The 12899-nt window shown below is 55.9% G+C and overlaps 2 protein-coding genes across 4 annotated transcripts in view; one reads left to right on the top strand and one right to left on the bottom strand.

Moving 5' to 3' along the window:
* Smarcb1 (SWI/SNF related, matrix associated, actin dependent regulator of chromatin, subfamily b, member 1) overlaps window positions 1-6536 on the top strand; it is a 27900-nt gene extending 21364 nt beyond the window's left edge. For both annotated transcript variants that reach the window (XM_010603934.3, XM_010603933.3), the window contains exons 7-8: window positions 5633-5764; window positions 6161-6536. In XM_010603934.3, coding sequence (XP_010602236.1) covers window positions 5633-5764; window positions 6161-6200 — 172 coding nt within the window. In that variant the 3' untranslated portion in view covers window positions 6201-6536. The remainder of the gene's footprint in view (window positions 1-5632; window positions 5765-6160) is intronic.
* Window positions 6537-8843: 2307 nt separating this feature from the next.
* Window positions 8844-11006, bottom strand: Derl3 (derlin 3). Of its 2 annotated transcripts, none has more exons than XM_010603930.3 (7): window positions 10824-11006; window positions 10653-10718; window positions 10498-10571; window positions 10282-10375; window positions 9636-9831; window positions 9172-9262; window positions 8844-9085 (listed from the first exon to the last, which is right to left on the bottom strand). In XM_010603930.3, the coding sequence occupies exons 1-7, from the start codon at window positions 10914-10916 to the stop codon at window positions 8995-8997; spliced, it is 705 nt and encodes a 234-aa protein (XP_010602232.1). In that variant the 5' UTR covers window positions 10917-11006; the 3' UTR covers window positions 8844-8994. The 2 variants fall into 2 exon arrangements, with proteins under 2 accessions (XP_010602232.1, XP_010602233.1); XM_010603931.3 differs by having other exon boundaries at window positions 10653-10715.
* Between the last annotated feature and the right edge of the window lie 1893 nt (window positions 11007-12899).

Raw genomic sequence — 12899 nt, 5'->3', positions numbered from 1 at the left:
TTTTTTTTTTTTTTTTTTTTTTTTTTGCCTTTAGTTTTTGTTTGTTTGTTTGTTTGTCTTTTCTTTCTTTTTGGTACCAGGGAATCAAACTCTCGTCCTTGCACTTGCAAAGCAGGTGCCAGAACCACTGAGCTAAACCTCCGGCCCTTGCCTTCAGTTTTTTGAGACAGGGTCTTGCTAAGTAGTTCAGGCTTGCCTCAGAATGTGATCCTCCTGCCTCAGCCTCCCAAGTGCTGGGATTACAGGCAGCTTCGCAACTTCACAGAGCTTCGCAGTGACCTGGCTATGGCCCAGTTGCATCTCTGTCGTCCTCCTGCCTCGTGTCTCAGCAGTGCTCCTCATGCAGGCAGGGGTGGAGCTAAAGAGGTGGTGTATTGGAAGCCCCCGTGGCCTGCCCAGTAAAGAAAGATACAGTGCTCTGCTAGTGAACCTGAGATCCTTACATCCACTGTCCCCCTAGGTCCCAGGTCCTCCTACGGCCACCCCTGAGGCCTTCTGCCCTCCATTCTCCATCTTCCACACAGCAGCCCCTCCCCAGCCATCACCGTGCTTAAACCTCTCTCTATGTACACTTTTCTTGTGGTACTGGGGATTGAACTCAGGCATTGGCACTGAGCTAAATCCCTGGCCCTCTGTGCCCTCTGTTGCCTAGGCTCTTGCCTACGCTGTTTGCTGTCGGGGCCACCCTGTCCTAAGGTCCCTCCTCAGCTTGTGAATACCAGGGAGCCCTCTGGTAGCTCTTTTGTGCTGGATGTCTCTGCTTTTGTTCGTCAGAGAACATTTAGTGACTGTGCGAGCCTGGAACCATAGTGGGAGCTGTGGAAGCGGAGGGGACGGATCATCCTGATCCCTGCCTTGCAGCATCAGGCTGGCTGAGAGTCCATTCCACTCCCACTTCAGTCTCCCCAAGGGGGAACCTTAGTCCAGTGGCTTCTGTACTAGGAGAGTCTGAGCTTATCCGCCTTCTCCATCCATGCGGAAAGGGAAGGCGCGCAGTTCTGACCCTGCTTCTGAGCACCTTTTGTGTTGCGGGGTGGGCTACCGCCAGGTATCCATTGTGTCACAACAGGACGTAGGATTGATTGTGTCCTCCAGACCGTGGTCGTCGTTGTCCACATTTGTGTTCATCCCTCAGGGTGAAAAGCCTGAAATGGTCTGGAAGAGCAAGGACAAAGGTCTTTTTGCAAAGACCTGACAATCCACGGGGCTTGTAGCAGGTTTGTCTTGGCTTGTTTTCCCAGACAGCCTACGAGGCGGCTTTCTTATAGCTTCCTATAAATCTGAGCAAGAGAGAAGGAATGAGGCACACCCACAGCGTGCGCTGAGCCCGAGTGGTTGTGCCTCCCAGACCTCATGTCCAACACAGGCCTCTGCATTCCTGGGGGAACCCTGCCTGTGGGTGCAGTCGTGGGTCCACTCACCCTGCACAGAGCCAGGCCTCACAGGCGAAGAGCCACTCTAGAGTGGCCTCTCCCCAGAGTCGACTTGCGTCCTATGGGACGGTGATGCTTTCTTTGCACATCCTGAGAGTGACATCAACACTGGGAACCCCCAGTCCAGACACCCGCAGAACTGGAAACCTCTCTGCAGACTCACAGGTGTACGTACGTGGCAAGCTGCCGCTCCAGTAGCCAGACCCTGAGGTGTTGGCCTTCACCTGGCAGCGTGGCAGCCACCAAGGCCATGCGTCGTCAGAGCTCTGGAGATAAAACTTCGGGGGCCTCTTGGCCGCCTTTCCTTGGGCCATACTGTGCAGCACCTTCCCCCTTGAACCCCGAGTGACCAGAGCCATCAGTCTCAGCTCCTTGCTAAGCTCCTGGCTGTGTGCAGTTCTCAGAGTGGCTCCAGAGCAGGACCCATATGGAGCCCTGGTAGTGGCAGGTCAGGACCCAGACATCCCACCTTTGGTGACTACTTACCTGCATTCTGGACCCCTGGCCCACTGTCATCTCTAGTACTGAGTGTGGAGGTTTCAGATCCTTGGGATTAAACGTAGTGTCACCCTGCTAGAGACCTGGGCGCGCACACACATCCCCTCCACCGTGGTCAGCCTGGAGACTGTATTTCAAGCACCTCTTTAGGCATCAGGGAGGGTTGCTTGTGTCTTCCCAGCCTGTCGAGCCTGTTCAAGTCTACACGGGGCACAGCCCACTCAGTGTGTCATGTCCCTCTGGGCATCTGGGTTGCTCCCCACAGTTGACGAGGCCTGACTGGACAGATTGGGGACCTTTGGCTTAAAGGCTGGCACCTCCTAGATACGACAGTCTAGGGAAACAGGACTGTGACAAGAAACCAGGGACCTCTTAACTGTTCCTCTTGAGAGACCATTGTCAGCCCTGCCATGTCCTGCTGGCCCTACCTTCAGGTTATTTCTTTTCTTTTCTTTTTTTTGTACCAGGGATCGAACTCTGGACCTTCGCTTTTTGTTTGACAGTCTGTTTTTACTCTCTCAGATACATACCTAGTAATGGAACTGCGGGATCATGTGGTAACTGTTTAGTGTTATGCAGGATTGCTATTTTCCAAAGCAGCTGCATTTTATGTTCACCCAGCAGTTTGAGGGTTCCAGTTTCTCTAAATCTTGGCCAGCACTTTTTATTATCTGTCTTTTTGATCATAGCCATCCTAATGGGTAATTGTAGTTTGGAGTTGCATTTCCCTAATGACTAATGATGTGGGGTTTTTTTGTTTTGATTTGCATTTTTGCTGCTTTTTTTTTTCCTTTTTCTTGGCAGTACTGGTGATTAATCTTGGGGCTTTGTGCCTGCCAGGCATATGCCTTATCACTGAGCTTTATCCTCAGCCCATTTTATTTTTTCTTTTGAGACAGGATCTCTCTAGCCTCGAGTGGCCTTGGACTTGCAGTCCCTTCTTCCTGTCTCCTAAATAGCAGGGATTACGGAGTACACTTCCACACTGGTGCCATTTCACTTTCTGTACGGTGTCCTTTGCAACACAAAGATTTTTATTTTAATGCAGTCCACTTTATTTTGTAGTTCATTGCTAGTATTTTTGGTGGCATGTCTGATAAGCCATTCCTTAATTCAGGGTCATGTTGTCTCAGTACTGTGTTGAAAAGATTGCACTTTCCCCAATGAGCGGACTGGGCTTTCTTGTCTAAAATCAGTTGATCCTGGAGGCCTGGGAGGTATTTTTTTGGTGCCAGGTATCGAACTCAGGACCTTGTGCTTGCAAAGCGGGTAGCAGAACCACTGAGCTAAATCCCTGGCCCCCTGGGCAGTGTTGATTGCAGACATAGAGTGATGTAGAATAGCCCGTAGTTGAGTAGCCTCGGGCAGGTCATTATTAGAGTGGGGCTAATAAAGATCTTCAGCTTGCCTAATAAATGAGGTCACAGAATTGAGATCACGTTGAAAGTAAACCTGAAGCCACTACACAAGCATCAGTCCCACTGTCACATGAGGCAGGACCTTCCTGCCTGGGTGGCTGACATTTTGGGGAGGTGGGAGTGTCTGGGGTCTGGCAGCCTCAAAGCCCATGAGTTACAGCTCCTTCAGAGTGGGAGCACACTGGCCTCTGCGGCCACCAGACTTCTTGGACTCAGGTCAGCGCCTTTCTGTCTACAAATCCTCCCAAACCTGAGGCAGGCACGGGCTAGTGTTGGTTCCTGGCCTGTCCTTACATACTTGGCTTGGCTTAAGCAGTTCTTATTTTAGAATAAACCCACTGGAGTGGAATCTTCCCAGAGTCAAAGGGAGGTAAACAAAGGGGCCTCCAGTTCTGCTTGCTGGCTCCTGTTTAAACTCAGAGGAAAACATGTTTTGCTTCCTTCACGTGGGCTGGGGTCTGTGGCTGGGCCATTCCTGGATTGCCAAACCAAGCTGCTGAGGAATAGTCATCCCTGGGGGACCACAGGGGGTGGGAGCTGTCAGGTCTTTGGTGTCTGAGTCACCAGCATAAGATTGGGCTTCCGGGCCTCTTGGGCCCTGTGGGTGTGGATGTTGTGGGCTGAGGTTCAGCAGGAAGAGGTCAGGCCTGCTTCCACCAGAAAGCCAAGGCAGCTCTGATCTGTAGTGTCCGTCTCACCCAGTACCCTGGCCTTGATCAGGGCCGAGTCCCTGAGACCCCAAAGCTGAGGAGCACAGAGCCCACCTGACTTTCTTAAGCCAGAAAGGGCCCTTAGATGCCATTGCAGGGCATGTGCAGTGAGGTGCTGAGTGAAGCTCTGTTGTCCCACCTGGGGCGACACTTCTATTCAGCCAGTCAGTCCCATAACCTTGAGGAAAGCTATGTGAGAAGTTACCTGGCTCATAGAAAGCTTCCTCAATGGATGGATGTTGACTCTTTGATAACAATTGAGCGTGTGGGGCCCTGGGTTTGATCCTCAGAATCACAAAAGAGATGAAGAATGAAAAATGAAATAAAATGAATAAAAAATGAAAATTATCCAACCACCCTGACAGCAGTAGATATTGACCCATATCCTAGGTGAGAACTCAGGAAGCCCAGCCAAGTACACGCCTTCTTTTACCCCATCAGTGTCGAGGAGACCTTGTCTGCCCTTCCAGAGCTGAGAAGGTGCTACAGGGCGGTACATGCAAGTGGGCACGTACCTCAGTGCTCTGGTAGAGCCAGGAGGCCTTTGTCTGGGGACTGAGCCCTAGGGGACAAGGAGTCTGCCCAGCTAGAGGAGAAAAGGAGCATGCAGTGCTGGAGTGGTGACCATGGGACAGAAGGGTAGGAGCATGGCCAGGGCCTGTTCTGAGGCTTTCTGTCAGGTCAGGGGTTTAGTGCCTCCTGTGGGAACCTCCTTAGCTTCCTGTTGGCAGACTTGGAAATCGTGTTCCAAAGAGGCAGTGGCTCAGCCACATCCCTCCCTCCATGTGTTCCTGTGCGCGTCCCCTGTTCCCTCAGAGCCTTTGCCCATGCTGTCTCACTCCCACTGCTGTGTCCACGTGGCCAGGGGAGGTCCACATGGCTCCTTGGGGTGGACTTGGGTGGTCTGAGGGACCACGGCGGGGAGTGTGATCCAGGGATATGGTTTCTGGATCTCTCTCTCTGCATACCAGCTGTCTGGTCCTGAGCAGACGGACCAACCTCTCCTGTGAAGTAGGCCTGGGGGTGTCAGGATCTGTAGAGCAGATTGCTCTTTCACCCCTCCAAACTGTCTCCTTAATAAGTAGTTCCTGATGGACACTGAGTGAGGCAGAAAGGCCTCTGCCTCTGGCTGTGCTCCAGTGACAGCGTCGGCCCAGCCACACTGCTGTCAGGGGGAGTCACCTTCGTAACCAGCGCCGACCCGACCCCACCCCACCCCCGGCCCAGTCTCCCAGACATGGTGACGCTGAGGCGGCAGACAAAGGGCCTGTTGAGAATTGCTTTGAAGGGAGGCCATGGGGTCATGGGCAGCGCTGTTGCTGAGGGAGGTCCTAGCATCTCTGGCTACTCCCTGGAGGTTCAGGTTACAGGAGCATCCCCCAGCTGACCCTGTCCCTAAGGCTGCCTTGGAAGGCTGCAACAGAGGCCAGTGGAACATGGAGAAGGGCCTGGGCTTTTCCACCTGCCCTATCCATCTGCTGGGGTGGAGGGACAAGCAGCAGCCGTTTCCCCGGACTTTACAGCTGCTGCTCTGTGAACTGGCCATTGCTCTCTCCCTGCCTCCCCTCACCAGTGAGAACCCCTTGCCCACGGTAGAGATTGCCATCCGGAACACAGGTGATGCTGACCAGTGGTGCCCGCTGCTAGAGACCCTGACTGATGCTGAGATGGAGAAGAAGATCCGAGACCAGGACAGAAATACAAGGTGACCTGTCCCTGGCCTGGGCTCTGCTCACAAGCACTCATCTTCCCAAGAAGGAGCAGGGCCGTCTTTCTCCAGGGACTGTAGGCTGGGGGAAGAACCTGCCTTGCCAAAGGCGGGCTGCTGGGTGATAAGGCCTTATCTGGCCTCCAGTGTGAGTTTCCCTACAGAGGACAAGAGGAGGTCTCAGGTCATGTGCCCAGAGCAGGTGTCAATGCTCCTGAAGAGATGCGCAGGGCCTGCACAGCAGACAGACAGGGCTAAGAGGGCTGGGAGTGGCCCTGCTGGCCTGGGGGGTCCGGGGAACACCTGGCTGCTCTGGAGAGCCTTGCAGGAGGGCAGCTGCCCAGGACTGGGTCTGGCTGCAGCTGACCGGCCCCTTCCCGTTCCTTCCTTCAGGCGGATGAGGCGCCTCGCCAACACTGCCCCAGCCTGGTGACCAGCCCACCAATGCTCAGCTCTCATGGAGCGGCTCAGAAGATTGGAGGACCCCTCTCCTTCCTCTCCTGGCAAGGGGACAGCTTAGTGCCATCCGAAGATTGGGGTGGGGGTAGAAGGTGTTGGGGGACCTCCAGGTCGCCCTCCCCCAACATACATTCCATTTGCCGAGCCCCAATCCTGTCCCCCTCTTCGCAGCACCGTCCCCCAGTGTCTGGGGTCAGGAAAACGTCTCATTTTGGGTTGTGTTATGTTTTTGTATAGGAGCCCCAGGCAGGGCTAGCGATACTTTTTAAATAAAAGGCAACAACAGGTCATACTCAGTTTTTTGAGTGTGGTGGCATAATAATAATGGGAAAGGTCAGTTATGGTGCCACACACCTATATAACCTCAGCTTTTCAGGAAACTAAAGCCGGAGACTCAGAAGTTCAAGGCCAGCCTGGGCAACTTAGAAGGACCCTGCCCCAAAATAAAGAATGAAGAGTTGGGGGTGTAGCTCATTGGTAGAGAGACCCGGGTTTGTTCCCCAGAATTGAGCACGGGGTTGGAGTGGGGTTTCGTGTCAAGAGTGGTCCTGAGCTAGGTGTGCCTGGGGGTGATGGGACCAAGGCTGGCATGCCAAGCCTCACCCTTCTCTGACTCTACCCAGAAAGCACCCTAAGGGCCCCTGAGGTAGAACCTGATCCTTGCTTTTCCTTGGGCCTTCGAGCTGTTCATCTGTCCACCGGCCGAACAAGTACTTGCAGAGGAGGAGAAAGGAGGCAGCCATGAGGCCTAGGGCAGGGACCCCCCTCCCTTTCGGTGACAGCCTTTTCTGTCCCTTTGCCTGGGCATGGGAAGGACCTGCCAGCTCTTATCCTGCCCCTGGGATACCTTGCTATATTCAAATGAGCTGCCACCAGCCAGGGGCCTTGCTACTCTGGAGTCCTGGGCAGGCAGAGGGCCTGATGCCACGTGGGCACTGCCTGGATGTCACCAGCCTGGATACAAGGCAGCCTGTTCCACTTGCAGCAGCCCACACAAAACAGGTTGATGGGTTCCATCCACACCTGTGGCCCAGGCCAGCTGCTACCTCCCAAGACCTGTTGTGAGGAAAATGAAAACAGCCCTTTCTGGCTTTCGGAGTTGATGTATGGTGCAGAGAAGCAAGCGCCCAACCCCTTCCCAGTTATGCTTCTGATGAGCTTGTTGACCCGTGTCCTTGTTTGTACTATAGAAGTGTGTACTTCGAAGAATGTACTTAGGCACATGTGGGTTTCTTTGCTGAGCCAAGAGCTACTTGGTAAACTGGACACAGGGCCCCTCTTCCTGAAGACAGTGGTTCCACACCCCAGCACTAGGCTGCTGCCACTCTTGGCTGCTGGAAGGGCTGAGGGTCACAGACTGTTTCCTCCGGGAGCATGAGACGGGCCCTGTGCAACCTGGTGTCCAACTTTAGCCCATGTGGGGCAGAGCTGGGGCTTGAGTAGGGATCGGGGCTCTTGGTTGCCAGGGTCCAGGGAGCCTGCCACTGTGAGCATATCCAAGAACTGTTCCCAGAAAGTGTACTCTTGGGGCCTCTGCCTGTCAGAGTAGAACTTTCCAGAGGCCCACAGCAAACGGACAGCTAGGCTTTCTGGGAAGACCCTAAGCAACGGAGAAGATTCCAGGCCACTGGCTTTGGAAAGGAACAGGCTCTGTTGCTAAAGGGTTTGCTTGATCCGTGAAGCACGCAGCAGCCCTCTGCTGCAACTGATAGGATGCTGCCAGGTCCTGCCTGTTTCTGTGCCCTTTAAGTACTGCAGCCTACACTGAAGCTGTTGTTTCACCAGGTTTCACTACAAAATTGAGGTCAGACTCACAGGACATTTTTGTTACCATAAAAATGACAAACTGTGTAGGGCTGGGGATTTTAGCTCATTGGTGCCACTGCCTGCATTGCTAGGACAAGGTCCCGAGTTCAAAATAGAAACTGTACCGGAAAAAAAACTGGCTGGTGGAGCCCTGTGCCACTGAGCGTCCGGAAGAAGCCAGTGTGCACAGGTCTAGAGCAACAAGGAAAGCTGGCCCCACATAATACCCATGTTCAGGGGAGGAGAGGGAGGAAGAGGCTCACACAGGCTAGCTTAAATGGCAGGGACAGCTCCCCAGGAGACTGCCTTAGCCAGACACAGGACTTGCTAAGGCGAAACTTCTCAAGGCTCTGGGGTTACAGAGGGCAGAGGGTCCAATTCCGGCTCTCCTCTGCCCCTGACCTCATGGGACCTCCAGGTCACCAGCTGGAAAATGAAGCGAAAGCCCACTTAGCAAGGTTGTCAATGAGGATGAGAGAGGCTGGGTGGGCATCATTCCAAAGGTATCACAGGCAGGAGCATCTCTAGAACAGGCTTGGTCCTAATCCTAGCTGCTGATCTAACCGACCTCTTTGTTGAATGCCAGAAAACAAGGCCCAGGGTCAGTCCCCCATGGCAGTGGCAGGACTGGAACAAGAACTCTGTGTCTGTCATTTGTGAGATCAGAGCCTTGCTGGGTATCCATGGGCAGCTTCTTTGCCCTGTCTGGGCCCCCTGCCTTATCACCTACAACTGGGCTGAGAGGAAAGGGGGCAAGAGCAAAGGGTAGACTTGGAAGGGCATGGAAGATGTGACGGCCAAAATAGGGAACAAAGGCTGTGGGCCCAGAGGCTGCAGGCGACTGTTTATTTAGGTGGGCTCTTGTATGGACCCAGCCTCCAGGACAGATTGGTCTGCTGTAAGCAAGAGAAGGGGGGAAAGTGGAGCCTACTGGAAGCTTTGGGTGTTGGTCCAGGGCAGGCTCACTGCAGGGGTGGCAGATGGGGTCCTGGCTGCTCCTCAGGAAGGGGCAGGTAATTGGGGTCCTCCACAGGACCATCCAATAGCAGCTTCCTGTCGAGGGACCCACACTGAGCTGAGGCCAGCACAGGTCCTCACAGATGGGAAGCCATGGGGGGGGGTCCTTCTCCCACACTCACAGGAAGCCAGGTGTCAACAGCAGCCTCTTGCCTCCAGGCTGGTTGGGGAAAACATCCTCTAGGAAGTAGTAGATGTGGCCCACAGCAATCCCTGTAAGACAGCAACACACTGCCACCCTGCACAGCCTAGAGTAACCTCGGGGCTGGCCCTGGAGGACAGGCTTAAAGAGCTCAGAAGCAGGCAAGACTTGGGGAAGGAAGGCCCAGGGAACGCTGGGATGCAGGAGCCATGGAGAAGAACCCCTCCAGTCCATCCCACCCCCACAGGACCCACTCAGGCCTCAGCAGATCAGCCCCTCTGATGCAGACCCTGTGCACCAGCTTGCTGGCCGTGTGAGGGGCTGTCAGCCCACGGGCTGCAAAAAGAGATAGGATTGAGCAGGTGGAAGGGGGCCCTGGGGCATGAGCAGCCTGTCCTGAGGGAGGGACCAGATGGAGTGGGCAGGAGGGACAGGCAGGCTCACCCAGCAGGTCCACGAGGATCGAGTTGCCCAACAGCAGTGAGAAGCCCAGGAGTGCCCAGGGCAGGAATGGTGCCTGGAAGGTGAGGAGGCCAAAGAAGTTGACCCTCACCTGAGGGCTGCGGCGGCTCCACACATAGACTAGCATGGCCATGAGGGCCTGACCCAGGAAGAACAGGCTGCCCAGGAGTCCCAGCAGCTGGGCAGGAGTCAAGGTGCCATGGTGCAGGTCTCAGCCGAGCCCAAGGCCTCTTGACTTCCTGAGCCCCAGGCGTCCTTCCAGGGGGCTCCCTTTCTTACTGTGAGGCCCATTCTCCATCCAGATGAGCCCTTGGCCTTCAGGCCCCATGTGATCTGCCTGCCACCTACCCACTTCGTTCCAGGAACCGACCACTGCCGCTCCTTGTCCGTTTGTCCCGGTTGTTGGCACTGAAGGCTCATTGCCCCACCTGCCCCACCTGGCTGTCTTGCGCTTTCCCTGTTGCGTTCTGGGCGCAGCACTGAAGATTTATCTCTGGCCCCTGGAGCTGAGCGCAGGGTAGCTGCTCAGTTCAGCCTAAGCGCTCATATGGGGCCTCGGGCCTCCCCCTCCCCCTCGCTGAACCTCGGGGAGCCACGCCTGAGGTTCCTGAGCAGGAGGGAAGGATACTGTCATAAGGACGCCCCCGAAGAGAAACATAAAGACGAAGTCGGCTTTGCGTCCGCGGAAGGAGCCCTCCTCCAGCATGCGGCAGTAGCGAAAGCTGCAGCGATGGTATAGGAAATGCCGTCCGCGTGGGGCCTCAGTTTCCCCGCTGGCGGCAACTCCCAGCCCAGTGGGCCCGTCCCCCTACCCGCCCACCCGAGTCCCCGCGGCACAGGATACACGAAGAGCATGTTGAAGAAGAAGCTGAATCCCAGGTGCCCGAAGAAGAGGAAGTTGGTGACCAGCCTCCAGACCTGCAGGGGTCGGGGAGGTGACGGGCGGTCAGGGGCCGGACCGGAGGGGCCGGGGGAGGGGCGAGGGGCCACGGGCCTCACCTGGAACTTCTGGAACACGAGGTGTGGGTTGAAGTAGAGCTGGAAGGGGCTGAGGAGTTCGAGCTGCTGTGGAATCAGGGGCTGTCTCTGGCACCCACGCGGTGACCCCGGCGACCCTCCCTAATGCCTTGAACCCCACCAGGGGCTGTAAGCCCCGCCTGCCCCGCTCACCACGGCAGCTGTGGTGAGGACGCAGGCTGCGGTGTAGGCCCGCGTCACCGCTGGCACCTGCAGGAACTCGGCCGCCAGCCCCTGCCACGCCATTGAACCTACTCAGGCACGCTTGACTTGACAGCCTGCACGCCAAGTTTAGCTCCCTCCGAGCGCAGTCTCCAAGCCCTCCCTCAGTCCTTACTTAGGCCAATCAGCGTCCGAGGTGGAGAGCACCCGGGCGACGGGGTAGGTCCCTGGGCTCAGTGAGCCAATGAGAAGAGGAAGGGGGAGTCGGGGGCGGGTTGCGACGCTAGCCAATCGGCAAGCCCTGTGAGTGAACACGTGGCGGTGCTGTTACGGCGCGGGAGAACCTGTGGCCAATGAGGAACTAATCTTCGTAGAGGAGGACAAATAGCAAGGACCCACGAGGCCACCAGGGCGATACGACTACCTCGTTAGTGGAGAAAAGACCTGAGCCAGGAGCAGCGAGACCGGAAAAACTGCAGGGCCCCAAGGGGCGGGGAGGGGGCACCGGAGCGGGGCCGCGGGGCGGAACCGGAGTCTGATTGCAGTCTGCCTCCTAGCGCGCTGACAACGGCACGGCCTTCTCCCCTCTAAGAATCCAACCCCGTTCCCCGTTCCCATAGCAAAGGAGGCTCTTGAACGAGTGCTCAGGTCCCCCTCACACGTGCCAGCCCCTATCTGGGGTGTTCCGGGGGCCCCACTGTGCCAGTGGACGACACGGGACCGACCTTGCAGCCCCAGGTGGGACGTGAGGGTGGTGAGGCTGCTTGGAGACTGCAAAGGGCCTCGATACTTGGTGAAAGAGAGAACTTCATCCATTGAAAGAGAAACCAGTGAAGGAGCGCTTGTATGTTGGGGGGAAGGGGGAGGGCAGGGACCCAACCGCAGGTGAGTGAACGCAACGTGCTATATCCACACGATGAAACGTTCAGTCTTGACAGGATGAAATCTCACACGTGCTCCAGCCTGGCTGAACCGTGAAGACAGTACGCTAAGTGACATAAGCCAGACCCCCAAACACAAGTCCTGTACGATTCCCCGTGCATGAGAAAGGAAATGGGAAGCTATCGTTTAATGGGCGCAGAGTTTCAGTCTGGGAAAATGAAAAGGCTCTGGGGCTGGATGGTGGTGAGGGTTTCGTGAGAACGTGAACATACTTAATACCCCGAGCAGGGCGCCTAACAGTGGTCAGGACAAGTTTGTTGTTATACAGATGTTACTGCAACTTTTTGGAAAGACCCGTGTCTGCTCTGAGGGCAGCAGATGGCCAGAGGAATCACTGAGCCAGTGAGGGCTGCAGCACGACCGTGAGTGTGAGCAGAGCCTGAGCGAGCAAAGGGTGGTGACCACTACAGAGCTGGAGAACGCGGGGGCAGAGGGAGGAGGGTTGGAAAATGCTGTTCCGGCCTCAGTTAGTTTGAAGCACCTGTGACACCTGTGTGGAAAAACCTGAGTGTGGCCCTGGGGCGAGGATGGCCAACTGCCCAGCCCAGTGGGGTCTCAGTTAGCAGCAGGTCAGCAGCGGTTTCAGCTTGAGTCTGTGTGAGCAGAGCGGCCAAAGGGATGCAAGTAGACGGTAGAAGGAGCCAGGCCTGAGCTGTGACCTTCCTGTTGGAGAGAAGGCAAACCCAGCCAGAAGGCTGAGAGCAGAAGGGACCCTAAGGCAGTGAGACACCCGAGGAGATGAGGCCTAGGAAGGGACTGTGGGCTACATCCATGCCAAGGTCCCTGGTGACCAGCATGAGGGCAGGCAGGAGGGAGAGAAAGGAGCCCACGCAGATGTGCCTTTGTCAGCAGGGATTAGCCTTGGGCATCAGTGTGGACGGTGAGCGCAGCTCTGCACAGAGTCCTGAGGTCCCCCAAGGAGACTGAAGCTGGCCAGGGAGAACTGGCCAAGAAGCTTGTCTCAGGCGGATGCCAAGAGCAGAAGGGCTCCCCAAGTACACAGAGTGGAGTCTCGGGGGATGAGGGAACCCTGCTCTGCAGGGAGGTGGATGGGGGGACCGAAGGAAGGAGACTTGTGTCTGATTTGTTACTCCCTGACGGCAGAGATCCCACAGGAGAGCTGAG

Source organism: Fukomys damarensis, unplaced genomic scaffold (genome assembly GCF_012274545.1).
Source record: "Fukomys damarensis isolate Sample0158 unplaced genomic scaffold, DMR_v1.0_HiC HiC_scaffold_12, whole genome shotgun sequence".
Taxonomy (NCBI): Eukaryota; Metazoa; Chordata; class Mammalia; order Rodentia; family Bathyergidae; genus Fukomys; species Fukomys damarensis.
This window is presented reverse-complemented; position numbering and strand designations above follow the sequence as displayed.

What these genes read in the sequence shown, in the direction of transcription:
- Derl3 (XM_010603930.3), bottom strand. Translation starts at nt 10,916, where the DNA reads ATGGCGTGGCAGGGGCTGGCGGCCGAGTTCCTGCAGGTGCCAGCGGTG. An exon ending in TCGTGTTCCAGAAGTTCCAG is followed by an intron (nt 10,572 to 10,652) that starts GTGAGGCCCGTG and finishes CGACCCCTGCAG; the next exon opens with GTCTGGAGGCTGGTCACCAA. An exon ending in TTCTTCAACATGCTCTTCGT is followed by an intron (nt 10,376 to 10,497) that starts GTATCCTGTGCC and finishes CCATCGCTGCAG; the next exon opens with CTTTCGCTACTGCCGCATGC.